The 27,797-nt window shown below is 39.0% G+C and overlaps 4 protein-coding genes across 4 annotated transcripts; 2 read left to right on the forward strand and 2 right to left on the reverse strand.

Moving 5' to 3' along the window:
* The first annotated feature begins 239 nt into the window (after window positions 1-239).
* On the forward strand, window positions 240-8,434 carry LOC144644191 (carboxypeptidase Q-like). Its single transcript, XM_078503618.1, has 5 exons — window positions 240-396; window positions 2,101-2,605; window positions 3,876-4,053; window positions 4,912-5,087; window positions 7,278-8,434. The coding sequence occupies exons 2-5, from the start codon at window positions 2,111-2,113 to the stop codon at window positions 7,845-7,847; spliced, it is 1,419 nt and encodes a 472-aa protein (XP_078359744.1). The 5' UTR covers window positions 240-396; window positions 2,101-2,110; the 3' UTR covers window positions 7,848-8,434.
* A 134-nt stretch (window positions 8,435-8,568) lies between these two features.
* LOC144644190 (uncharacterized) lies at window positions 8,569-11,468 on the reverse strand. The gene has a single exon (XM_078503617.1). The coding sequence runs from the start codon at window positions 11,255-11,257 to the stop codon at window positions 9,572-9,574; it is 1,686 nt and encodes a 561-aa protein (XP_078359743.1). The 5' UTR covers window positions 11,258-11,468; the 3' UTR covers window positions 8,569-9,571.
* Window positions 11,469-13,200: 1,732 nt separating this feature from the next.
* LOC144644181 (WASH complex subunit 3-like) lies at window positions 13,201-20,903 on the reverse strand. The gene is made up of 9 exons (XM_078503604.1): window positions 20,717-20,903; window positions 18,072-18,170; window positions 17,601-17,666; window positions 16,786-16,920; window positions 16,180-16,207; window positions 15,643-15,663; window positions 15,460-15,515; window positions 14,491-14,555; window positions 13,201-14,086 (listed from the first exon to the last, which is right to left on the reverse strand). Exons 1-9 carry the CDS (start codon window positions 20,765-20,767, stop codon window positions 13,984-13,986), a joined length of 624 nt encoding a protein of 207 aa, XP_078359730.1. The 5' UTR covers window positions 20,768-20,903; the 3' UTR covers window positions 13,201-13,983.
* A 44-nt stretch (window positions 20,904-20,947) lies between these two features.
* On the forward strand, window positions 20,948-27,464 carry LOC144644180 (uncharacterized). Its single transcript, XM_078503603.1, has 4 exons — window positions 20,948-21,490; window positions 22,797-22,894; window positions 25,638-25,719; window positions 26,125-27,464. Exons 1-4 carry the CDS (start codon window positions 21,004-21,006, stop codon window positions 26,322-26,324), a joined length of 867 nt encoding a protein of 288 aa, XP_078359729.1. The 5' UTR covers window positions 20,948-21,003; the 3' UTR covers window positions 26,325-27,464.
* Window positions 27,465-27,797: the final 333 nt, after the last annotated feature.

Genomic DNA, 27,797 nt, shown 5'->3' on the forward strand with positions numbered 1-27,797 from the left:
TGGGGGACAAACACGGTGTATTATGGGAACGTGAAAAACCATTCTCGTCCCCATAGCCCTATCGTTTCTCTTAGCCAGCCGGCTGGGACGAGAATGGTGAAAAACGCCTGTACTCTGCCTGTGTGGGTGGTGCTATAATGGGGAGGGGAGTAGGGATGGTGCAGAAAGAATGTTCGGCTTGAGGGCTCTTGTGGTCGCTTTAAACGTAACAGAAACGACCGATAAAACAATTAATAGAAAACTTCGCTTGAGTGAAAAAGAACACAAAAGGAACCCGTGCAAATGCCAGCGGGGGATCCCTTGTTTGTGATAAAAGATCGGGGAAATGAAATCGTAACACGTGACTGACCGCTGGGGTCTTCTATTTCAGTCTCAGCGGTCTCAGCGCGGAAGAAGGTGAGCGATCAATGAATATTCTGATAACTTGCTGGTTTTGTACTTTGTGGTAGAGTTAACTACCGGTAAGCTATTTACTTTCAGAATGTTTAGGTGTCACAGTTTATTGACGGGTACCGGTACAGTCATGGCGAACACATTTCATATATAACTTACCGGTTGTTCGTGTTTATAAAACATTTCCGACATTTTTGTGTCTTCTGTAATAAACCTTCTTTTAAATATACTACTAGGTAGTCATTAAAGTTAGGGTTAACCTCGGTGTAAAAGCTTGTGAAATCAGGAGTTTTGGACTTCGTTTTGAGGTAGTTATTTCATTCTGTAGAAAAATTCGGTAGCATTTGTACGGGCATTTGTACCGTTTCCATGATCCAGTCTCCCATCAAAGGAACCGCCCGGGGGGGGGGGGGGGGTTACTCCCTATAATGGCTTATACGGGGAGGCTCTGCCTGAAAGGGTTACCATTTGCAGGCTTCAGGTATATACTAGTAGTAATCAGAGATCAGGGGAGTGCGTTCGACCTATAGGTAAAATAGACCCAAGGTAAGCAGGCAGTGGCAAAAAAACCGACATGGTCGGCCTACTTGTAGTATGCCTTATGTCAAAGTTAGTTACTATGCTTCAGTACCGAACCAAACGCGAGGAGGATAAGTGTGAGAAAGATTGTGTGACGTGCCAAAAGAACATAGAATGAATGAAATATTATGTACACAAAAATAATTATTTATTTCACTTGACCTGTTATCGTTTGGCACTATCGTTTTCCACAAACTTCTGGAAATAGTTTTACTTCGATTTAAAATTCCACAGACATAATTCACACAGTAATCCACTATACGCAGATTACATTCACACAACGAAATACGCTGGTTTACCTACGAACGAACTCCGTACGAAACTACGCATCGACTTACTCGCTTTCCACTCTTTTTATGACGTTCGGTGGCTGAAGACAACTCTGCTACCTTGGATGATAACCTTCTATTCTCCATGACAGGCCATCTGTGGCTACCAGTTTCCCGGTCGAGAATTGCCCCTGCAAAAATCAATCGGGGCGGCCAATCTGGCGTCCATACATGTGCGCGCACATTAAGGCTCGATTCATTCCGCATAACAGTACACAGGCATACCAACTCAAAAGACACAGGACGCAAAAACAAAATTAGGCTTGCGCTCTCCTTCGTCTAACGCAAAAAGGGTAGGGATTTCACAAGCTTAAAAGGCCTTTAAATTAAATATTTTGAACAGGCACAACTTATGGCTGTATCGTCTTAATTTTTTAAGCCCTACACTAAAATGTCAAGAAAACGTCCTGTTTTAAGTAAATGTCATGTCATGTAGGTATATGAAAGGGGGACCTTTTTCCAATAAAAGGTATACGAAAGGGGTGCCTTTTCTGTCAAAATGGTATATAAAAGGGTAAAGGGGTTGGACCTAGGGGTGGAGCCTCCCTCCGGGAGGAAAACAAACTAAATTATAAATTGGAACGCCATCTCTTTTGGTCGGATTGCAGTTTTTTTGGAAAAACACTTACCATTAATCAATGATCATCTAAAGTGGTCTGTTCTTCCAAATGGTTAACACCCTACCTCAAAACCTAGCTAGTCCACAATTTCCAAACAGTTTTTTCAAAAAGTAATTTGCTTTTGACCCAACCAGAGTTCTTTCCTCATCTCATGCATGTTCACCATTCTAAATTATAAGGCAGATCACCATGGACCTTTGGAACTTTGCATTATGCCTTTCGTGTTTGTGCTCACCATTATGTTCACTGGCATCAGCCAGTCGAGTTGACGAAGCTTCGCACATCTCCAGGCAGTTAAAGACCGAGATAGCAAAGCACCAAGATGATGCAAACAAGATAATAGACTTCCTAACTAAAGGGCCAGGAAAGCATCAAGTCTATAACAGACTGGCAACATTTGTGGACACTTTTGGTAACCGAGTCGCAGGTTCTGCTAATCTTGAACATGCAATAGATTATATGTTAGATGAGCTTAAGAATGACAAGCTTGACAATGTACATGGTGAAGATGTAAATGTCACGCACTGGGTGCGAGGAAAGGAGTCGGCGCAATTGATTGAACCAAGAATTCAACCTATTGCCCTGCTTGGCCTGGGAGGTAGTGTGGGTACGCCACCAGATGGTATTACCGCGGAGGTTCTTGTGGTCAACTCCTTTGATGAACTTCATGCTAATGCTTCAAAGGTGTGTTTTATGTTTTACTGTGCAATAACCATACATTCAAACACTTGTACAAAAACGGCAGGATTTCTGGTAACACTCATGTCTGGGTTTGAGCCCTGGCTGACCATGGTGTCATTTTACTATTTTCTTGGATGAGGCACTTTACCCTTATACTGCCTCTCTCCACCTAAGTGTATTAAAATGCTCCATGGGCCGGATGGATGGACAAGTATCCAATCCAGGGGGGACTGAGTAGAAATAAGAATAAGAACTTTAATAGTAATCTCCCCATAGGGCTTTTCAGAAACTATTTACAATAAAAAATAAATCTACCAGGGTTGGAAATTAGCGCTCGCCCACTCGCCCAGGCGAGTGTGAAAACTGTCGGGCGAGTACAAATCACGGATCACTCGCCCAGTTTGGCGAGTACGATTTTCATATCCAGATTATAGTTTTCAAAGTAAGCGTCCACTGATCCACGAAACGCGGCAAGATTGCTTTTCCTGCCTCTTTTTCTGTACAATTTCGACACTTTGCTTGCAACATACAGGAATTTGGGAAGATGTATCAAATTGAAAACTGCGTATCAACTTTTGAAGTAAGCATGCTCATGGTTAAATTGTAAAGTAAGGTCTTTTTTGGCGATTTTTCATTCAAGAATTAGATTGCAGTCTGTATCATGATCGACCACCACTGTGGCACAATGAGTATTGAACGTGATTAAAATTGTTAGAGGAGGGGGGCTAAATTTTCCTTTCTTTAATGGAGGAGACTGGGCGAGAGAAAATTTATCTGGGCGAGCGCAATTTGAAGGTCACTCGCCCAGATGGCGAGTGCTCCGAAATTTTAGTTTCCAACCCTGATCTACTAAACACTAATATTTACAAATAAAATTGAAAACTAAATAAAATAATGATTAAAAGTTTAAAAGAAGATGATCCCTAAGCTTTGATTTAAAAGAGTACAGAGATTTAGCGTTTTTGATTTTAATATCAAGGCTGTTCCATAGGTTTACGGCTCTGTAATACTGTAAGTCACTCTGATCTGTTCTTCAGAAACCAAGATAAGTGGCCTCAGCTATGAGACAGCCAAGGTTGTGACTAATATGTAATATTTATTATAAATTCTTTGATACCATCTTCACATTGATCACAAGCTTTGTAAATGTGCTATATAAGCACTCATATCACAGAAGAAAGAAAGAATAAGGTCATCAAAACCTCTCCTTTCTGAAGCTCTACACAATAACAGTTTTCTTACTCTGCATTTGTTTATTTTTTTCAACTTTCAGGCTAAGGGTAAAATTGTGGTTTTTAATGAGAAGTATGTAGATTATGGGACATCAGTGATCTATCGACAGCTTGGTGCTGCAGAAACAGCCAAAGTTGGTGGACTGGCCTCTCTTATTCGCTCTGTGACTCCTTTCTCTATCTACAGTCCCCATACTGGCTGGCAAGATTATCAAACAGGTAATATGTAATTCCAGAAAATATTTATACCCACCCCATGGAACGTCACCGGAATTTCCAAGGGGGAGGGAGGGGGTCAAAAAGCCCAAATTTTTAAAGGAAAGTTTGGAAATTATCTGGAATTTTCAGAGGGGTGGGGGATTTAATACAAAAAGCCTTTCGTGGGAGTTGTATCACATATGGATATTTTTTGGAACAACACAATGTAATTAATGTCTGCTAGCTATGAAAGTAACATATATATAAACTTGAACAATTTGTTCCTGGCACTTGGGTGGCAGAAACTCGGTCTTATAACTTAAAGATAAAAAAGAAAAGCTATCATGATGTATAAGACCTTTAATGGTCTGACTCCAGAATAATTTGACATCAAGTTTTGTTTTTCGCAATAGCCTGAATTCTTACCATTTAATGGACACTGAAAACAAACTGACTCTTCCACAACCACGCACTGACTATTTAAAGAGAAGTTTTACATACAGTGGTGCTCAGCTGTGGAAGAGCTTACCCCTAGAATTACGGCAAGCGACTTCCTTAAGTGATTTTATGGCAAAGTTGAGTTGCCGCAGTTTTAAATAAGTTTTTAAACACGGCCTCCAAGAATAGCAGCATGTATTGTTTGTCATGACAAGGCAATTTTAATTATTCAGGCAGACACATACACAAAGATGATGAATTTTAAAACAATGTCTTTGGCCGACAGAACACTCTTAACGCTGGAATTTTATCAGCCATTGGGAGGGGTGGAAGAAGGGCAGACTGCAGTGATTTATTGTGCATTTAATCACTGTTCACATCCATTGAAGGGGAGGTTCAACTCCAATTATTTCTTTATTGTTTTCTGATTTGTTCCTTTAGGAGTAGAGAAAATTCCCACAGCTTGCATTACAGTGGAAGATGCAGAAATGTTAGCACGGATGGCTGCTAGAGGAACAAAAATAGTTATCAATTTAAAAATGGAAGCTAAAACTTTGCCACCTGCAGTTTCTAGGAACACCGTTGCTGAGATCAAAGGCAGTGAGTATCCAGAACAGGTAAGTGAATTTTGTTTATCGGTGGTTTTACTGTATGGAAAGTTGGCTCTGTGGCATTAGAAAAGATTTTACTCTACTTTTTCACTGGAGTTTAAGATCAGCACAAATCAAAATATAAGAGCTATTCATAGTTCGTTAGCCTCCCTGGTGATGTCACTTAGCATTATGTAAAGTAAAATTAATTAGAATTGTGAGTTGTTGTGAACATTTAGCCAATGGCAGACGATGTGCCTCACCCACCACACCCCCTGCTGCTCTTAGCTCTCTTAGCATACCTCCTGGAATTTGCCTGTCAGGGGTCACTACCCAATAATAAATGCTAATGACAGTGTTTCAAAAGCACCCGACGCCCGACGCAAGTCGCCGGCTACTTTTAACATTTGCGTCGGCTACTTTTTGTACTCAAAAGTATTACTTCACGTCAATGATGTAGCTGATTCAAGAGAAAGATTTTTTTGCACAGACTGTAACTCTTGCTGTAATAATTAAATTAATCCACATCATTTGCTTGTTGACAGGCTTTTTATAGTTTTATTCAGTGATGATTTTGGTTGTTTCCAACAGTATTTAGCGTGATTCGGGAACCATTTGCATTTCCCGTATACTTAGACATTTGACACCCGCTTTTTTTCCTTTTCATGATCTTGCGTAAGCGAATCGTGAAACTCGTCTCCACTCCTCCGACTCGGTAATTGTGATTCGGTAAAAAGACATCTTTCAAGACGCTCTTACTTTCTACAAGAAATTTAGCCTACCACAAATGAAAAGACGGATTTCACAGCCGCTTTTAACCCAGTTTGGCTTCAAACAGCAAAGGAGGACAGATGGTAAGCGTTTTCCGATCCCACGTATTGTGATAAAAATAACAAGCTTGCCGACATTTGTCGAAAGGAACGACTACAAATTGTAGCCGTCCTGTCTGTAACAAAAGCTTCTAATTAACTAAAAATAGGTTTTTTCGTTTGTTGTGAATGAAACAGTGGTCAAAAATAATGAAATATGCATTAGGTTAAATTTTTTTCGGCTTCAAGACATTCAAATCATTAAATATGTCGTATAATTTATTTCGCAACTGCCTGTTTCGTGACTGAACGTGAGCAACATGCTAATTGAATTAGCTCCTTGTCTGCAAAAGAGATAGCATTTCGCATGAAATGTAAATCTCAGAAAACAGTGTATCGTCTTCTTTTGATGTGGTTTAATCAAGTTAACTGGGGGCCTCCAAAAACACTTTTTGGCACTGAAAATGCACCAGAATGCATCTCCGGGGATGTAAATTTTAAAAATTTCCCGGGGGAGGCCCCCCAGACCCCCACGGCAGGAGGGGGTACCCCCCTCCCGCACCCTCCCCCCGTGCGGCTTCGCCGCACGGCGCCGCTTGCGCGCCGCAGTTGTGTTCCGGGTACTTTCAAATCTCCACCTCCTACTTTTTTTTAAATTGAAAACCCTGTAATGAGTAAGCAGGGAGGATAATGTACTATACAATCAAACAAATTACATTTGGACCTCTCTACAACTTCCACCTTGTGGTGGAACGAACAGGCTGTTACATAAAGAGGGGGATGGTTGTCGGGAGGTTTCAAGAACTTGACTAAAGTGCATGATCAGGACAAAATATCTTGGCCATTGTAGAGTGCTGTTATTGCAGGGAGGTGGCCATTAGCGGAGGTTTGAGTATGTTTGCAAGCATCTCAAACTGAAATTAGAGTTCACTTTAATCCTTGGCATTTTGATTTCTAAAACTCTGATGGGCTATGTGTCTTCTGGGGGTGGGGGGGGGGGGGGGGATGCTCCACTCCGAGGCTTTAACCCTTACCCTTTTGACAGATACCTTTGATAGGAAAATGGTACCCTTTTCACATACCTACAGAAGTGATACTGCATCTCTTTCACTTGAAGAACCCCTCAAAATACTTAAGGTTACATGCGTCTGTTTGCGATATTTTGAAAGGTCACCTAAATGACAGTTTTCCCTACCCTTTTGTATACTTTATTAGTGAAACCCCTACCTTTTAATATACCTACAGCCTGAAAAAGGTACCCCTTTCAGGTGGAGCCTCCCATATAGTCCACAAGAGAATACCACCACCCCCCGCCCCCACCCCTCATAGGAGTGATATTTTTTTCAAGACGTATGATATAAACATGACATAGGGTCATAGATCTTGTCTTTCCCTCTTGTCCACACAGGTTGTTCTTGTTAGTGGTCACTTAGACAGCTGGGATGTTGGCCAAGGTGCTATGGATGATGGGGGCGGTGCATTCATTTCATGGCAAGCACTGTCAGTCATCCGTCAGTTAAATCTGAGACCCAAGCGCACCATGCGTATGGTGCTATGGACAGGTGAAGAGGAGGGTCTTCTGGGGGCACAGCAGTACTACAACCGTCACAAAGTGAACGCCAGCAACTTCAGCTTGGTGATGGAGTCTGACATTGGAACGTTTATGCCTGAGGGTATAGCCTTTCATGGCAGCGACAAAGCAGTCGATATAATGAGGGAAATCATGAGTCTATTAAAACCAATCAATGCCACCAACCTTAGCATTGTTGATGTTGGTGGTGACATCACCTTCTGGGTCCGTGAGGGGGTACCGGGTGGATCCCTGGACAATGCAAACAGCAAATACTTCTATTTTCACCATTCAGATGGTGACACCATGACCGTCCAGGACCCTGATGCAATGGACCTGTGTGCCGCAGTGTGGGCTGTAGTGGCTTATACAGTGGCAGATCTAGATGAGATGCTGCCACGGCAGTAGTGGCAATAGAACTATGTAAGAGTATGTTCTAAAAGTTACACCAGAATTTCTGTGTGACACTAAATATCGTAAAAGTCCAAAACGAAGCTAAGCTCCAAGCTTACATTTGTCCAAAAGACGCTTTGGATGAGGGTTTTTTTTGTAGGGGGAGGGTGGGGGGGTGGGGGGGGGGGTTGGTATTAGAATTGTGTTCTAGAATTGTTTTCTAAGTTTATTTTGAAGTGTTTATTACTTTGCAGGTTGTTTAAGTAGTTTTCAGGCAAAACATATTCCTTTTAGAAGTTGACATATTGAAAATTAGTACTTAAATCATCACAAATCAAATTGCCTTCTAAAATTATAATATGGTAGCTATCATCATCATCATTATCATTAGAACAGCGCGATGTTATGACACCAATAGTGCGAGCGTGAGCTATCTGGAGTGACATTTTTATATTTTGTATATCGAACACTGACACGTTTTGTTGTTTGTATGTAGGTTTATATGGATTTTAAGAAAAACTTTAAATCAGTAAAGTACATTGTTTTTTAGTTAAAAAAACGAATTGTAATACTAGTGATTATAGGTATAACTTTTTATTGTTTGCAAGTGAAATGAAAACTTGTTACACCCAAAGTTTCTCAAAACTCATTTGATACAAATTCATATCTTATTATGGTTTGATTTCAAAGGGCCGTCACGAGGGGGATGGGTAGCGATGGCGAAGATGGAAATTAATTACACCGCATGGACAAACTTGAAACGCCTTGAAACTTTTGGCTTGCAGTCTTCGGAAACTTCATACTTAGTAAATGTAGAACGCACTCTCGTGTTTAGGACTTACTGAACAAAAAGAGATTTGAGCAATTCCCCCGATGACTCGCGGCGTGCCTTTAATATACCATCTGCTACAGTAATTTGGAGCTCGGATTTTGGTGTAGGCAACCTGGTGTAAAAATTCTCTTTGGAAAACGAGATGTTCCCCAGACAAACGTGGACCTCAACTAAGTCCTCTTTAATGCAAGCGTACTCAGAAAGCTGAGTACTTCAAGTTACAAATTCGAGATAAAGTTTTAATAGAGTGAATTGGAGCGAGTGCAAACTGACAAACGCATTACCAATACATTAAAACCTCGAGGCAACTAAATTGATTTTGTCCAATTCCTCAGTCTCAGTGGTTTAACTTTCCTAGAAAGCAAGTTCAAAATTTTCTTAAAACAACTCAAAATAAATGCTAAAATTAACAGAATTCATATCACTGAATGGAGATATGTACATTTACAGTACGATAGGAGTCAAAAAATTTTATTGCACTTTCGTTTCAAAAGAATTCAGTGAAACTCACTGTTAAACTTTGTTTTAAACCGAATGTTTAAAACATTTGACATCGATGTTACCACCAGAATGTATGACCACAGAATGGCCGCCAAAGAAAACCTGAATAAACAACAGATTCAGTTCAGTCCGAATGATAATCGGATCCAAATTCGTGTTAGGTTTTATATTCTACCTATTTGTGAGATTATTTTGTTTTGCCTTACTTATGTAAATGATTCCGAATTTTGTATTCGGCCTATTTCCGAACTGGCAATATGACCTCTCGACAATATTGATCAAGACATGGTACATTACATTACATGGTACAAGACATGTCAACTGAAACTGCCGCTATTAATTAGAATTTAGGATTGTCTTTCCCTACAAACCCAAACTCGAGTGTGAGCTAACTAAAGTGTTTTTATTAAGTTGGCGCCGTAGGAGGGCGAAGGTGATTTTTTGACAATGCCCCAATCAAATACAGGGTGTTGCGTGGAGTAGTTTTTGCTTCGTGTTCAACTGGCTCTTCTTTGTCACCGTAGTAGTCCTTAACTGCAGAGGCCGCATTTTTTAAAATCTCCTTTTTTTCAAGTCCGTGAGATTTGGCGAACTCCAGCTGTTTTAGGTACATCTCCATTCTTTTTTTGGCTAGTCGCTTCTTGTTAGGAACCAGCAGAAGCCTTTCTTTTTGTTGCTCCTTATCTTTTTCATCCTTCATCTCTTCTACTTGTTCTTTTTTGGGACGTTTCTTAGCTTCTGATTTTGGAATTGGGGGCAGAAAAGTAGTGGTCCCCGGAATGCTCTCCATTTTGACGGCCGTTGCAGTTCGAGGTAATCGGGAAGACGTGATTCTTCTTCCCATTCGTCCTACTTTGCCTTTGTCTTTACTGTCAAGAAGTGTCTCTTGAGAACTTTTAAAAGATCTTCCATCTGTGCTAACTTTGTTTCCATGAACGTTTGATGCGCTTCGTTTTCCATCCAAGGAACGCGACAGGAATGGGTCACCATTCACATGGGCCCTGAAAACTTTCCTTGCGAACATTTGGCGTCCTTGTTCATTTATATTGACCCATGCTTCTTTGGATTGCTTGGTATCGGAAATATCTTGAACCTTCTTTACAAAACCTTCAGGCCTGTCACTGATTCGTAGCCATCCCTTATCTATCTCTTTTCGATACAGTTGCTCTTTCTTGAAGTTGTCTTGCAGTTCTTCACCAATGTCATCAAGTTGCAACCATCTTCTGTCAGCATCATTCTCACTTGCAAATTCTTCTACCTTGCTTTCTTGTTGGGACAGTTCTTCTGAAAGACTTAGATGAAACTCATGCAGTGCCTTAGATTTGAACAGTTTTTCTGGCTTCTGCGGGATATCATCGACTTGAACGGTGTATTCTTTGCGTTCCATCTCCTGCAGAACAACATCAGCCAGATGAGGTCGGGTGTCGTCAAGCGATGCGGCCAACATTTCCAATGGCACCTTTCGGTTCAACAACTCGCTGCTGTGAAATCCAACCTTAGGCTTTCTCACAACCTTTCTGACAAACGTCCACTGACTTTTCCCTTTTCTCTCGTGCGATAAACGCTGTTCCAGCTTTTCAAGTTTAAGCTCGAGTCGCCGTAACCTTTGTTTGCCATGCAGTCTTTGATTTCTGGTGCAGTCTTCTCTCTGGAGCAATTCCTTGGTCTGTTCAATTTTTTCCTCTAAGGCTGTTTGTACTTCTTCGAGCCTCTCTATCTCTGTCAGTGTACGAGTCTCGGTTTGTTCTTCAGAGGAACCATCTTCGTTGTCTTCACTTTCTGAGTCGCTGTCGAAACTATCTAACAAACCACTCTTCTTGAAAAAAGAGTCAGGAGAAATAGTTTGCAACCGATTTGTCGGCGTACTTTTATGTCCCTGACGTTTATTTGTAGAACCAGTGTAGCTCCTAGTTAAGGAAGATGATGTTTGGCCAACTATTTTACTTTTCATCTCATGATCTTCGGGATCTTCTGCATCAGCAATATCATCTACTAAACTTCTTACGGCTTTAAATGCTGGTTTAAAATTCCTTTGCCGGCTGATTCCCGGCTTCTTTGAAATTCCCCTTTTCCTTGACAACGGAGAAGGCATTGCTGTCGTCCTTTAGATTCTTCAAACCGAGCTAGGCGCTTTGACACTTCAAGCGACGTTTCTCGCAATAAAAACATCCCCTATTCCTTTGTTATGAAGTCAGTTTGTTGCTATGAAGTACATCAAAGAGTAATTTTCACTTTTGTTGGCAAAACTCTGCGTGAGTTTGAACCATATAAACACAACTTCAATACACCTTGCTTATTGAATATTAGCTTATGCCTGACATGATAAATAATTTAGTGTTACTTTGGATACCCAATTTAGTTTGATCCTATTTTGGGAGCCTCTAATTAAAGCGATATCGTGAAAAGAACGAATTTAAGTGAAACATTTCTAATTTTTCAAAAACGTGTTCTTGACCAATGTTGCAATAAATTCCACTACGGAGGACTTTCAGTAATACGTCTAAACTTAACAATACTTCTGAATTTTATTATTGTTTTCGGGTGCGAATAAAAGTCTGTATGTATAATAAATATCCTTCGCAATCCTTTGTTTTAAATGCAAATTGCACAGGAAGACGTTCGTGCGTACGAAGTGCGTAATAGTCTGGCAAAACAATTTATTTAAATTTGCTCATTTCAGTGGAAAGTGTCCAACAGTGTGTTATCTAAACCATCACAAGAGCGGAAGACTTCGGAAGTCGCTGGAAAGTTTACTAAACAAAACATTTTTTTGGGGTTTAGGTTTCCACCACCTGTCAAGGATCGCACGCACACTTAGTGGACACTGGAAATATTAAAACCAAAAATTGAATGCTTTAGTTGTATTAACTTCTCACACATTACAGCAGTGTGCTAGAGCATAAAAATATTTAAATATGTCCTTTTTTGGCCGTAGACAAGAATGAAGAATTGATTTGCAACTACGTGATACTGGTACTACATCCGTGGTAAAAGTGTCAAGTTCCCCACGCGGAAAGAGTATCACCATAACCAGATGAGGATTATTATGAATAATTCTTAATTTTGCGTGCCAAGAATTAATGCCCGCGAGCCACCTCAACCCTAAATATACCGGAAGTGTTAACAGCATGTATTGGGTCACCCGACAGTATCAAAATAATATCAATGTTGTCAGACTTGTCAGGCCGACATATCACGAGAAGTTAGTATACAGTAGCCAATGAAAGCACATCTGGTTCATCACAAATAAAGCGATAAACCAATCCGGAGCTCAAGGAACAAAGATGTAGCTGGTGCCAAGCGCGGGAAAACGAGCGTACGACCAAATTTAATAAGCGGTACCGAATGCTCCCCCGTTCTTCAGGATTGAAACGGACTTTACCTCCATTCTCTTTATCCATAGTTATTTTTATCTGACCAGGTAAATCGCTTTCAGAAAGAGAAATGTAAATATTCTCTTTGTCGGGTTGTCGTTAGAAATGGGCAAGAAAATGGGTAAGGAAAATCTTTGGACGTTATGGTCCGGAAGAAGAATGTTCTCTTCTTTGCTGCGTGTAATCGCTTTTTTCTGTACAGTGGAATCCCGACAGTCTCGAACCTTCGACTCTTCAAGCCTCCAGATGGCTCGAACCAAAAGTGGTTTCCCTTGGATTTGCTTCACTCAGTATGACAAACAGTGCAATTTTACCCCCGATTTCTCTGTACAGTCAGCTCACTATAACAGCTTCTGGACCACAATTTGGTGTCCGCAATAGAGAAAGTCCGTAATAGCGGGAGTTAATTTCAGTAATTCTTATTCGACTTATTCGCCGGGACTTCAACTCCTGTTCGCAATAACGGGGTGTCCGTAATAGCGAGGTGTCTGCAAGGCGGGAGTAGACTGTAAATGGCAAATCAAGAGCTTTCTTGAACTAACTGGTTTCAATAAAAGCACACCAAAAACAAGCATAACGACGTCCGGTTGCAACGCGAGTACGAAGCAGTTTTTAATATAATGCTGGGTCCCCTCTTATACAACAACAAGGCTTCTTCATCTTTGGCTCTCAAATTTTATTACCATAAAATCTTTAGGACATTTATTTACAAATATATCTTTCAATGAATTAAATTCACTTGTTTTAAAAACTGGGGTAATTTTTCATATGTCATTTTTCTGCAGGTACATAATTGACAACTTGAAAAAACTAACGGCATGTTTAGGATTTGTAAAATTGTCAAGATATAATTTGTCGAATAAGCTAGACAATTTAAATGAAGTGATAAGACTAATTACTGTTTTATAATTATATATTAGGCTAAAGACACAGTTGGACACTTCACACACCTAAGCTAGAACAGCAGTAGTTACTTTAACCATACATAGAACCAAACAGTCTGATATCTAACCAAAAACATTTCAACTGTGGCAGTGCTGCAATAACTGTAACACAAAATACAAGCGCGGGTAAATATTGTAAGCGCGACAGAAGGCTGCGTTATCTTGCACCTGATTGGTTGTGAAAAAACATTTTTGTTCTGATTGGTTAAAGCACGTTCTGCAAGGTTTTTATAAAGAATCGAAAAGCTAACTACACGTTATCACAATCAAATGTCACGGAAGAAAAAGGGGCGTCATGTACTCCGTATCTCAAAATGCCTTGTTTTGTACATTTTTTAAAATCTTAATTTTTACTTTCAAGGAGACCACAAGATTGGCGAATAAAGGATTTTAGTTGTGAAGTATAGAGGCTTGTTTCCAACTTCTAGTTTCAGAACGAACTAAATGTACAAAAATAGCACATTAGGAATAATTCTATGTATTCATGGCCCACATGTGCTTTAATCTTCGTCGCTAAATGAAGATGTTGATGACATATCTTCATCAGAGTCGCTTTGTGCGGGGGGTGGAGGGGCACCACCAGGAGCTGGGGCGTCAGGATTCCTGAGAAGAGAATGACAGCAAAACGTGAACATGTGGCTATAAATATCCAGAGGAATGTGGGATGCGAATGAGATTATTGGCTATCAACGAGCCATTTTTAAAGAACTGAGAAATCAGTTGGTCGCAGAGACACGTCCAGCCTTTCATTGAAGGTGGGGGATCCAGACCTTGAACTAAGGAGGCGCCCTTTTTTGTGCGTCCACCCAAAAAATATTTTAGCAGAGGTAGTCACTAAAACAAATGTCCTTTACCAAAAACAAGGAGGGCTTATCAACTATGATACTTTAGTAATATCCTTGGCTTAGTTGTATTAAATACTACTTCACTGTGTCTACTACGCAAGCTAGACTCTGATGTAAAAAGTGACTTGCTCCTGTGTCAGACTGTTCACTATTAACACTTACTCGAGGTAACTTGGGTCCAGACCTTCTGCCTGCATTTTGGGTGCAATGGCTTGTATTGGAACTCCCTGAAAATACCAACATGTACTAGTAAGCTAACGGTATAGAGCGGTTTCAATTGGAGATTTCAAAAAAAGTCTTAATGGGTCCTTTGTATAAAGCGGACCGGAATGGCGGCGAATGAGCGGTTGGTCGGAGATAAAAGGCGGATGACAAAGTGCGGATTCCATTAAAAAAAAAAAATTAAAGAAGGATCCTTGATTTCAACATATCATAACTTAGTGAAGTGAAGTAGATTTGATTGAAGATTGATGCGGTTTATCTGAGCACACTTCAGTCCAGGATTGATGTCCTACTATACAAAAGATACAACCATATCTGCTTTTTCGAATAAAAAACCTTGGGATTCCTTTATCAGTCGGACTCACAGGCATGTTACTCAACTTTGCTAACGTAGTACTTCCTTTCTGGATCGTTGCTTCGACTTTGATCACATGAGGCTGATTATCTATTACTCGCTTCGTTTTCATGTACTTGTGAGCGGCAAAGCTGCTTCCACGCATTCCGCCATTTATGAATAAGCTCTGGCATCCCAGAGCATCAAAGGAAGTGATCAGGAGTTAAAATTTTTCTCTATAAAAAAGGAAAATTCCCCTCAACTAGTACTATGAAAACTGAACAGAGTGTTCTGACCAACAAATTATTTGAATTAATGAGCCATTTGCATAAACTTGTCATGCAAATAATGTTAAATATAGCACAAAGATAGCTTGAGAAATTATGTCTCTCTTCTCGGACTTAATTCTTCTTTTGATCCACATTATGGGTCGATAAATTTAAGGTGATTAACAGAGAAAATATTGTAGGAAAACTTCGGTGTGGCTGGATACAGTCTCTCAGAGGGAAATTAAAAAAATCACATAACTATATACAGTATTCAGATTTATGGACTGGCTGTTGCTGGAAACTTACAACTTTAACCATCTGAAAGTACTTGGCATATCTTGGATCTTTGGAAACAGTCATAGCTAGAATAAAAAGAAAAAGAGGGATGAATCAACTGAACAGTAATTAATTTAAGAGCTTTTTGTTACATAGGAACTTTCTGGAGTTTAACAACAGTTACTAAAAGTATAAAGGTGAATTTATGCTTACTTGGTTTCTCTGGCTCTGGAGCTGATTTGAAAAGAGAAATAAAAATAAAAATAAGAAACCAAGTACATAACATCAATATATGATTCTACCAAGTGTCATAAACCTTTAGCAAAAAAATTCATAACGACCCTCACATGAGGAACAATATCTTTTTGTTGGTTGTAAGATTGATAAAAATACAAATAAACTTTAAGGTTGATTGTATCAAATGCTTCAAGTTTATTAACCTGCCTAAGAAATATTTTGCAAAAGTACTCAGAAGGGTTTGGTCCTGTCACATGACTTTTTTTTTTTTTTTTTATTGAATTTTTAATGGGTTGAGTCTGAATTGACCTCGTCGATATCCACAACTAAATTTCTAACAAATTGATAGCTGAGGTGGCACTCCCCTATAAGCCTGGTGATAGGTTTCTTGGAGGTACTCTCCTTGCTTCTTACCTGGATAATTTACTTGTATAATTTACTTTTTTTTTTTTTTTTTTTGTTTTTTTTTTTTTCAAAAAAATTTTTGGGGGGGGGTTAGTAACTAATGCTTACCTGGTTCTTCTGTAGGAGGTGGAGGTCCCTGTATAAATACAACGAAGGAGGCTTGTTTTTAAAACGTTTCAGTCTATTTGTTTCTTCTTATTATTAATTGCAATTTCCAAGAATAGGCATGCTAGATGCAAAAATCCAGGCTCTGGGAGCCCCCAGTTGTGTGAAGGGTGAATAAGTATGCTGTTTGTTAATCAGCTATTTACTGGATAGCATAGTATGCTTTGTTACCAGCAGATACCGTTATCCACCCTTTGAAACAACAGAGCCCTGATTGTTTAAAGGATGAACAAAATGTTCACTATCTACTGGATAAGCAGTTATCCAGTAGATGGCACATGGTTGGGTTTGTTGGTTCCTTTAACACATATATCTACTGGAAAGTGATTTATCCCATGGAAAGCATTATGCACTCTAATTAATTACCAGAACCATCATCTGGTTAGTCAGATGTAGCTTGGTTTTTTAACTTGTTTGTTATACATATAAATGGTGCTCTAGCTAGCAACCTTTTGCGGTTAAAAATAATTTATGTATTTAGTGCTGCAACATATTAAGAAAGCAAACATACATAATTAGGCACAATTATTTTTTGCTGGGTACACGTACCTCTGCAGCTGGTTGTGGTACCTCAGAAGCTGGAGGTGGGGCTGATCCTGCCGCAGGTGCAGCCGCTGCCCCAGCAGACGGAGCTGGTGCAGGAGTTGACACTGTTACATCTTCCAGGCCTGGGATTGATGCCAACTGTACAACAACAAACATGATGTTACTAATTAAGTGCCACATTCTGATTTCTCGAACCTTCAAGGGAAACATTATTTGGATCAGTAAATCAGGAGTTTGGGAAAAGGGGGGTGAAATTGCACTGTTCAGCTTAGTTAAGCAAATCCAAGAAAAATGAACATTAATTGGTTTGAGTTCTTGTAATTTATTTACCCACGTGACACGGAAGAGCTCAGGAGCTCGTAAAGACGTGCACGTGCATCCGAGAATTGGAATTTGGAGTGTTGGTTTTTGTGGAGGGAGGAAAACCGGAGAACCCGGAGAAAAACCCTCGGAGCAGGAATGAGAACCAACAACAAACTCAACCCACATATGGCACCGGGCCGGAATCGAACCCGGGCCACATTGGTGGGAGGCGAGCGCTCTCACCACTGCGCCACCCCCTGCTCCCCGGAGGTTTAAGAACCTCTTGGGAGGTTTAAGAAATCAGGGGTTCCAAAAATGAGGATTCCACTTAAATTATCAGTTTATAAATCAGACAATAAACTTGTTAACAACAATACTGTACTGCACGTGCATATGGTGCATGGCTATTACTGTACTTAACAGTTGCGACTGTGGTTGTTCCAACTATAACCCTATTGAAACTGAACCAGGTATTTTGAATCCAGAAAGAACGCAATAAACATAGCAATTTCTACCTTAGCTTCTAGGATGCTCATCATTATTTCTATTCTCTGAATTTTGTTGGACAATTCTGCTAATTTCTGCAATTTGAAAAACAATTACATGTCACTTTTTTAATTTATTATAACACACACACAAAAGTAAAAAAATAATAGTAATAAAGTATTATTTCTTGATCAATATTTACAATGTACGTGGCTACAACACTCGAAGGCGACCCCACACCACCCAGCAGCCGGCGCAGATCTCACAGCCCATCCACCAACAACAGCGACACCCCAAAACGAAGCCCACATCAGCACCAACGACCAGCATGCGTGCAGCACCAACACAAACAACAAGCAACCAAAAACAAGAAAAAGAAAGAAGCAGGGCCCCGGAGACCAGCCACGGCGAAGGGCCACATTGCAGAAATCAAGTTTTACCTTACCTTACCTTACTTTAACATCAATATTTACTAAGTACCGGTAACAATATTTGCTTACCTCTTCACAAACACAGGAAAATCTGTTCAAGAATCTTACAGAATGCGTAATAAAATGATTGAGGAATGCTAAGGTTCTCTTGTGGTTAATTGGCCCAACCTGAAAGCCAAACAAAAAAATGTCAGCGAGTGAAAAAAAAACACAAGACCGCCACTTGAAACTTTTGAAACTTCAAATTGGTGATGACAATTTTTGATGAACCCTTAGCAGTAAGCATTCATTAAAGAGACAGATCTATTATATTAAATAAATATATTAAATAAATTCTAGCCACCCCCTCCCTCATCCCTCATATGTTCATTACCCACCTACTCCTTTTGAGCAGGTGGCCGAGGTGGCCTCCCCCATAAGCCTGGTGGTTTCTTGGAGGTATCCTTGCCCTACCTACCATTACATAGTTATTGCTGTAAATTGTCAATTATAAAGTGGTTAATAAACGATGATGATGATGATGATGATGATGATGATGATGATGATGATGATGATGACAATGACAGGACTTTCCAACTACATAATAAACCTACATAAACACATCATAACGTACCCTGGTTTAAAAACTAAGAAAACAAATCAAAACTTGGTTCCCACCCTTTTCTGTTTTAAGTTACTGGCAATATACCATTCCATCCATTTTATAAACAGTAGAGAAACAGTAAGAATGAACACATCCCATGGGGGGTTCACTCTGTATATTTTTGAGAGGGGGTGTGCCGCTGGGACTTTGAAACCCTTACCCTATACCAGACCATGTTTAGCTGATTTTGTAACCCTAACTTGACTAGACACCAAAAACCCCTAACCTATCCCAGACTTGCATTTTTTTTAGAACTGTATGGCTATCAGTGTTCAATAGAAAACCATTTGTCAACAACAGTGTCACAATGATTTTATTTACTAGGTGTTATTATTCCTATTCTTAGGACTAACCAGTAATTCTTCATACCACTGATCAGTTTCCCGACAAATAATACCCTTTTCTAGACCAAAACTCTCTCATTTCTATACCCTATACCAGACTAAATTGCTTGAAACCCATACCTTTCACAGCGGAACATACCTATATAGCTCATATATGGGAGTGTCCCCCCCCCCCAACCCTCAAGGAACACATTTAATGGCACTTAATTGACATTCAACTGATGTAGGTATCAAATTTTAAAGATCTAATTAATTAAAGGTTTGAATTGTATTCTTAAATTGGTTTGCAAGTGATGTCATTGTCGCCATGTTGTGGTAATTAACAAAAGATTTGTAATTTCTAAAAGCTTTTTTGTTCCACAAACATGGCCGCCACGCCATTCAATCGGCAGGATTGGTTGCAAACCATTAATACCCATGTGCTCGCATCCCTGTTATGTAACATGTACAGGCAGGTGTATAGAGCCAATCAGAAATAAGAATTTGTTTTTGATAAGAATAACATTAAAAATTGACCTTTTCTTCCTGTTGTCAAATCTATCATAACACTGGTGCATAAAAACATTTAATTACTTCTAAACATAAACAGTCTTCATTACTCTTGTATGATGGCAAATTAAAAAGCACTTGTAATATTCCCGGCATATCCAATGGAACATTCGGTAATCGAACCCAAATGAACACCAATCGTTCGATTGGGTTCGGTAATTAAACATAATCGAACTCACAATAAAACTTGGTCAATCAAACAAAATTGAACGTTCGATTACCAAACAGTCAACAATCGAACAAAATCGAACATCTGATTACCGAACAGTCGACAATGGTACTCAGTCGAACGTTCAATTACCGAACTCGTATTTGTTTTTATTGCGCACATTTTGTACAGTGCACCGTTCCCCTGATTAGTCCTGTGTGACTTGCTTACAAATAGACGGATTCCACACAAAATCGAATTGGATTGAGTTCCATTGCGTTCGATCGGTTCGAAAATCGAACTCACAGCAAAATAGATGTTCGCTTTTGTTCAATTACCGAACCCAATCGAACGATTGGTGTTCAATTGGGTTCGATTGATTTTTGGTTCAATTTTTTTCGATAAGATATGCCGGGAATATTGTCTGTTCAACTGTCTAGTTCTATGGATATGTTTTACAGTATAAATTAAAGTTAAAATTTAATGTTGATCATGACAGCATCTTAGATTCATATACAGTGGAACCCCGATATAACGATCTTCGATATAACGATATTCCCGATATAACGATGAATATGTTATGTCCCGGCAATAGTAAAATGTATGGGACGGAACCCCGATATAACGATTCATCGATATAACGATATAATTTTACTGCCCCCTTGGCATATCGTTATATCGGGGTTCCACTGTATTGGGATATACCTGCCAGGAAATGAGTAATGCACCTATCAATAGTTTGCCCCAGGATAGGAGGGGGGGGGCATCCACGAGAATTTGATTTTGCGTAGATTTAATTTACCTGGGTAGGGATTTTGACATCCCAACAGTCCCCTCGGTGAGTAAGTTTACTCAGTCCCCATCTTGGAAAGTGGAGAGGGCCTGCCCAAGGATGGGAATTTGACTCTCAATAGAGACCCAAGGGTGGGGAAATTGACATTAGAAAACCTGAAAATGTCAAATTCCCCTGGGGTTGCCCACCCCTCCATCCTGGGGTAAACCATTGATAGGTGCATAAATCAATCACTACCTGTGTAAAATCCACATTAGGTCCCACAATCGGAAAGCCATCGCTGTCCATTGTTTATCAGTACTAAAATAGTGTGTCCAACCGAAATTTAGTCCAGCTTTTCCACAGAATCTGCGAAGAGTCGCGAAGATGGAAAGAATGACGGAAAGAATCGGAATAGACGTCTTTCTACACAATACGCCCGCACTACAACAGCAGCTCTATATTTCATCCTTTATGTAAGACTCACTGAAAAGGGTCACGTGACTAGTTGAAGACGCTACGTGTTTTGTTGTTCTTTTCGCGATATGGGGGTTGGTTTGCCTCGAATTTGCTGCACTTTTGAAAGCTTTTTTCTCAGATTCAACATGCTGGAGAAACGAAAACGTTACGCAGTGACTCTGCTTGGAATTTTCTTGGTAACTGTGCTGGTACCGGGCCCAAGTGCTGCAGAAGAAGAAAGCGATTCGTGTCAAATGACAGAGCGATTCAACGGCGAAATGGTCAACATCAAAAAGGCCAAAGAAAACGCCGAGAAAAATGAAGGAATCGTCACTGTTCCTAAAGGGTTAACAGTGAACTCTTCCGCGGATTGTGAGCAAAGCTGTTGCGGTAATGTTAACTGTACGGTATACCTGTTTTATCCGCGTCCGCCCACAAATGACGAGAACAAAAAATACAACTGTTTCTTCTTGAACTGTCGGCCACAAAGTCTGTGTTCTCTGGCTATGGTTAACGTTAGCAGTAAAACCAACGGATCAGTGGTTGGGATTCGAGATTTGCAGCAAGATAAAGGTAAAAACTCAGTACATACATGTACATTAGTGAATACATGTAAATTTATAATAATTTGACACATTTTCTGATAGTTAGCCATGTACGTTTTGTTTAGGTTGACATCCAGGTGTGATAAAAGTAAGTGAGGAATCACCAGCATTGTTGGTGGTTTTAAATACAGTGAAATCCCGATCTCTTGAACCCTCGACTTTCATTCAAGCCTCCTGATAATTCTAACCAAAATTTGTTTCCCTTGGTTTTGCTTCACTGAGTTGAACTCTGTAAAAAGCACCCCTGTGTAAAAATCACTTTGAATCAGAGCTTAGAGGAGGTGATTGGGACATTTCATTTTTTGTCCCAACCCCCCCCCCCCTCCCCATACAGAGGGCACGATTCTGACACCCTAGATTTTTGATGTCAGTACCTTTGAAGTTTGCTTCTGAGGGGTTCAAAATTTTGTCATCTTCTTTGAAAAAATATTCCGACACCCTTTGTGACTGAGGTTGCTTTCTGTTGGGGAAAGGGGGTGGTTCAGATAAAAATATGGAATGTCTGTCACTTTGAGGAGCTGCAGAAAATTTGTTGATTCATCAAAATAAATTTAAAAAAGTGTATTCCATTGCTATAAGGTTTATGCAGGTTGTTTTAGATGCCCACACACTGTGGTACATTAAAACCTAGGAGTCTCACCGTGTGATATGATAATAGTGTGGTGATGCATGGAAAGAAAGTAGAGAGAAGTGTTAAGTGGTTTTGATAAGGAATTTGCACAATCTGAATAACTTCCTTGAAAAATTATTTATAATAAAACTGGACAAAAATTGCAACTGTCTCCATAAATTCATGAATCTCCTGCTGAGTTGCAGAAAACCAACAATACACCAAGACAATCATAAATTTCTTATGAAAGTCATTATTATTGTTTCCATGCAACCACTGTTCTGCTTTGATAGCATGTCAGGCATGGGATTATTTTTGACACATGATCCTGCTTGACTGGACTGGACTTGAAAAGAAATAACAGTAACATCTAACATTAAATGTTATTAGGCAAACAACTAAGAATTATTTATATTTATTTTGCTCAAGTTATTTTTTCATAATTCAGATAAATTACTGTTACTGCTTCAAACTGGTTAAATACTGTTACAGCAATCCAACCCACATAGGAGGGTCTGTTATCCTAAAAGAAATCATTAAAATAGTTATTTTATGCTGTGTTCTATCTAGAATATTTTTGCAAACAGTATTTAGAAACCAAAGAAATTGTCTGTAAAATGAGTTATTGTGTGACTATAATAATTATTTTGATTTTGGTATGCAGGTAATAGTGCAGTCGAGCTTGAGGCCAAGGATGGCATTAACCTGGAGGAAAAGGTCTCCACTGTTAAACCACAATCCACTACCAAGCCAGCTGAAAAGGTAATTACTCTGCATTGATGAATGAAAAATGCAAGCTGTAACTGGGCTTGAGACTAATTTCTTTTCTAGCTTTTTTCTTTGGTTTCACTAGCTAAAAAAATTTTCTTCAAGCATGTTTTTGCATTTTTCCTTTTTCTTTAATTTATCAAGGCGGAGATGTAGAAATAAATGGATTTCATAATCATAACTCCTCAATTTCCACAACTCAGAGTCAAATTCAATTTGCAGTTTCTTTCCTCTAAAGTGCCTGAAATTTTCACTAGTCATTTGGGCTAGTGAAAGCCCAAAACCTACTAGCCAAAACTGCATTTCTACTTACCTGTGGCTAGTTGGAATCTGTTAGTGGACAAGAACATCCAACTTCAACTTTTATGGATACAGACCTGAGAACACCAGCTATCATGCTTTCAATCACTATCTTCTTATTGCTAAATATCATCTATATCTCGCAAGAAATCAGTCAGAGACTCCTAGCATAAAGGTCTTTCTTGCCTTACTGGAAAGCAAAATTAAATGTGAAAGACAAATCGCTATTAAAAACTCTAGCTATAAAAAGTATGAAACAAAGTGGACCACTCTCTGCATAAGCGATGCGGTAGCTTTCTTTCCACTGTTTAAGCAAAAGAGCCAGGTTTAGGTGCATTTTCTTTGTCTGTTATATTTATCCTTTATCATTTTAGTTACATTAGATCTGTTGTTATAGTGAGTAGCTGTATTAGTTTAGTGACAATTTCAGTTTTTTTTTTTTTGTAAGTGCAGTGTAAGTTCTGTCAATTAGCTCTTGTGCCATGTATAGTTTTATAGTATTTAAGTCTCTTTTGTATTTAAAAAAATATATATTTCACTGTAAGTAGTAAGCATCGCATTGTAAGTAGTGTAAGTGTTGTAAATAGTATACAGTGTCGAATTGTAAGAAGCGCAAGTGTCGTATTGTATTGTGCACAGCTTAAGTATTTGTACAATAAGTAGTGAGTAGTGGGCATACTTTTTTTGTATTTTTGTAAGTGATGTGCTTTCGTGTGTTTGCAATTAAAAAAAAAAATAAAAATAAAAAAAATAAAAAAATAAAATAAAATAAAAAAAATCCAACTTGACTCTAAATGCATTCATAGATTGTAACTTTCTTAGTTTTCTTCTTGTTTTTATGTAAACCATCATTAATTTTATGGGAGAAATTAATCTTTATGTTTGGTGATCTATACTGTATTATGCTGGCCAAGTAAAGAAGTTGAAATGCAGCATGGTACTTAAACCCATCAGACATATATATAACATGTAAACAAAGAAAAATGTAAATGGTTTCACACAATTGTAGGAGTGCTTGATGCAAATACATGCAGAGCGGGATACTATAATTAAAAGATTGAGACTGCACGGACAGTTACTTAAAGTTTCACGCACGAGGCGATCATCAGACTGTGCCGTTAATAGCAGTTGAAAGAAAATTTAAACTACATTCATGGAGGGCGGTTTGAGCGATCCTGCTTTTGATTGGCTGCATAAAACTTGTTTTCGTGCCTGCACTTGGTGATTAATTCAGATCTCTTATTGAGGAGAGTAGATCTGTCAGCGGATAGAATGCAGCAAGACGGGTTTCCCCTGTAAGAGCTTGCTCGCGTGACAATTGACCACTTGATTGAGAAATCGGTGTTTTTGTCTCTTTGGTCCCAGATGTACTTTGATAGGACAGTGTCGTGGAAATGTTTACGATGCTTGAAAGAGACCTTGTGGTTGTTATATCTAGTTTTGAAGCTGTGCTCCGTCATGCCAATATAGACCTTCGATTCGTCGGATGTGGTGGTGACAGTTGCTTTGTAGATGATGTTGTTGACAAGGCATGCACCGTCAAGAGGGCAAAGGTCCTTGTTTCTGCAGTTGCATGATTTAGACTCGACGTGTGTGTCGTTGTTTGTTAGGATCTTGGCGTTGTGGCTCTTGATGATGCTTGCCATGTTGCCCGTGCAACTATAGCTGACCTTCACATTATTCCTGTTGAATATCTTGTGCAATACGTGTGACTTGGGGAAGTGTTGATGAGGCGGAGGAACGAACTCGCAATGTTCGTCTGGACATTCTCGCTGTATGGCGGGTTGAACCAAATGATATTTTTTGGTCTGTTCCTGCGTCTGTGGTTTGTTTGGTCGTTGTTCCTCGCATATTGAAGGCACTCACGATAGGGCATCATTGTAGATCCGAGGGGCCTTATTAAATTCATCGGCATCACAAGATAAGCTTGAAATTCTGGTGCTTATAGCTGCAGGTAGGTGCTTGATTATAGAAGGTGGGTGGTTGGACTTTGTGTTTATGTAAAGCGGATAGTTGTCTGGCTTTCTATACAGGCAAAACTTTCCGGTAGAGAGATTTAGGGTCACGTCGAGGTAGTTGACAATTTTCAAATTTGATTGGGCTGTTATTTGAAGGCCTAGCTCTCCAATAATCTTAGAAAAGTCCTTCCTCATCTTGTCAAGAGATCTTGCGCTCATATTTCAACTGCTATTAACGGCACAGTCTGATGATCGCCTCGTGCGTGAAACTTTAAGTAACTGTCCGTGCAGTCTCAATCTTTTAATTATAGTATATAACATGTATCTTTTGACTGCTTTTGGGTTTGGGGGAAAAACCCCACTCATATGCTTCGATTAATAACACCTACCAGTATGGTAAATTATGTCTTGTAAGGCTCTTTTGTTGTTGATAATCATATTGTTTAACGTTCATTAAATTTTCTCATATTATCTCCTAGGCATCTTCAACTCCGGAAACAAAGAACATAACCAGTACTAGTGAGAAACCAAGCAATGTAACATCTACAGGTAAAGTGGAAGGTATGTATATGAGAATAATCAGTCAGTTTAAGATTGTTCTGTGATCAACCAGTCTTGGAAAGCTTATCGGTAGTTGATTGTCAACTAGAAGTTTTAAAGGCTAACACTCTGTTATGTGTATGCTAATAACAGTCATATGAAAATAACTTTTTGTATACCTGCAGATGCTATTACTCAAATAAAAGTCTAGATGTCGTCTTGTAAGCCCAGAATAACATTACTAAAGTTTGGTTGTATTCAGAAGAAGAATTAATTGTCATTACTGTAGTTGAAGGTATTTTGGGTATATGTAAATGAACATGAGACAAAAAAAATCAAAATCATTATGGCTTAATTAAAAAAATTTAAACAAAGGATAAATTTGAACCACAACATAATCAAAATGTAATGTTTTGTTTCCCCTAGTTGTGACAACGCCAAAACCACTGAGAGTGGAATATAAAAAGAACAGTAAAAACCACACCACATATGCATCACTGGTTATTGCCCTTGGGTTCGGCACTTTGTTCTTATTTGCTGCTCTTGTTCTGATTGGTCGTCCTTGGTGGTATGCATTTCACAGGCCAAGATATTCCAAGGTGGATTACTTAATGAATGGACTCTAAAATATAAGTCTTAAGTTAGTTATTTTTTCTAGACTAGAGAGAAATATTTTGTAAGAGACTAGTAGACTGCTGTTTCTGGTGTACTTAAAATGTTTAACATTTCTATTTATTTGGAGTTGTAAGTAGTTTATAATGTCTTAGTCAATGTAGCTGTTATATTTATCAGATCTGCTTATAAATCCTAATTTTATTTGATGTTAGACTGCAAGAAAGTTTTTCCTCTGTGCCAGTAATTTGCCACTTCAGGGCAGGCAACATCGGCCAATTTTTTCCTCACAGTTTATCTTAAAAATTAGTATACGTTTGGAAAGTTTCCATGTTTCATAGAGGAAAAAGAGTTAATGTTTGTAGCAGAACTCCCTGATGTGTTTATGGACAGACTAAGCTTCCACCAGTCAAAATACTAGAAAAATTTACTCGGACTTCGACTGACTAGCTTTTATTTGCAGGCTTGATAAAGGTCCTGTAATTGATCTGGCTGCATGAAATGCCTAAACCCAAATTCAATAAAGGCTACTGAATTGTGAACTCATCACAATGAGAATCATTAGGTACATGTACTTGGTAGTAGTAGCTAGTAATTAACAAATTGAAAGGAGATTTTCATGCATGGATAGCATTTTTTTTTTCAAATTATGTTGTTAGGCCAGGTATATAAGCATATATAAGTATATATAATTGTGCATTGAGCTATTATATAAGCATGGTGCAGACCCTTGTATTGTTTTGTGTTATAAAGCAAGCTGTTGACAGGTTTGTTTAAGTCTAAAGTTTGAACATTTTCTTTTGTTACTTTATAACCAGATGCCCATCTGTTCAAGTGTTGGGTGAAAAGCTGCTAGTAGCTGTACATTGTTTATGTAGCTTAAATTGAAGGGTTCGGTGCAAAAAGGGTGCAAGTGATTTTGGACTAAAAGAACATTGAGAAAACGACTCCAAATTTTGCATGTGGGTTTGTTTACGTATGTGAAACATTGTATTGTATTTATTTTCCCTGGTTTTTGCTTCGTTTTAAAGGAATAACATATGCAAAAAGCTCAGTTTTTCAAGTCGGCATTGTTGGAAGTTTCTTTGTTCCATTTTAACAAAGAAACTACTAAAGATGCCGACTTAGTAGTAAAACCTAGTATTTTGCATATGTTCTTTGCCCCCCCCCCCGGCCCCCCCCCCCCCCCCCCCCCCCATTTCTTGGAAACAGAGCAAAAGCCGACGAAAATAAATTCATTACAATGTTTCACTTATGTCAACAAACTCGCACGCAAATTGTGGAGTTGTTTTGGCAATGTTCATTTCAAGCCAAAATCACTTCTGCCCTTTTTGCACCAAGCCCTTCAAATATTATTATAAATCAAGAGGTGCCACATGGGAGTTTACAGTGTGATGTTGCAATTTTTTAAAACATTTTTTTAGAAATTATTTCAAAACCTTATCATGAGCTGGAAGTTGTTGCTTTATGATTTATCAGGTACAAAT

Source organism: Oculina patagonica, chromosome 2 (assembly GCF_052425735.1).
Source record: "Oculina patagonica isolate OP01 chromosome 2, crgOcupat, whole genome shotgun sequence".
Classification (NCBI taxonomy): Eukaryota; Metazoa; Cnidaria; class Anthozoa; order Scleractinia; family Oculinidae; genus Oculina; species Oculina patagonica.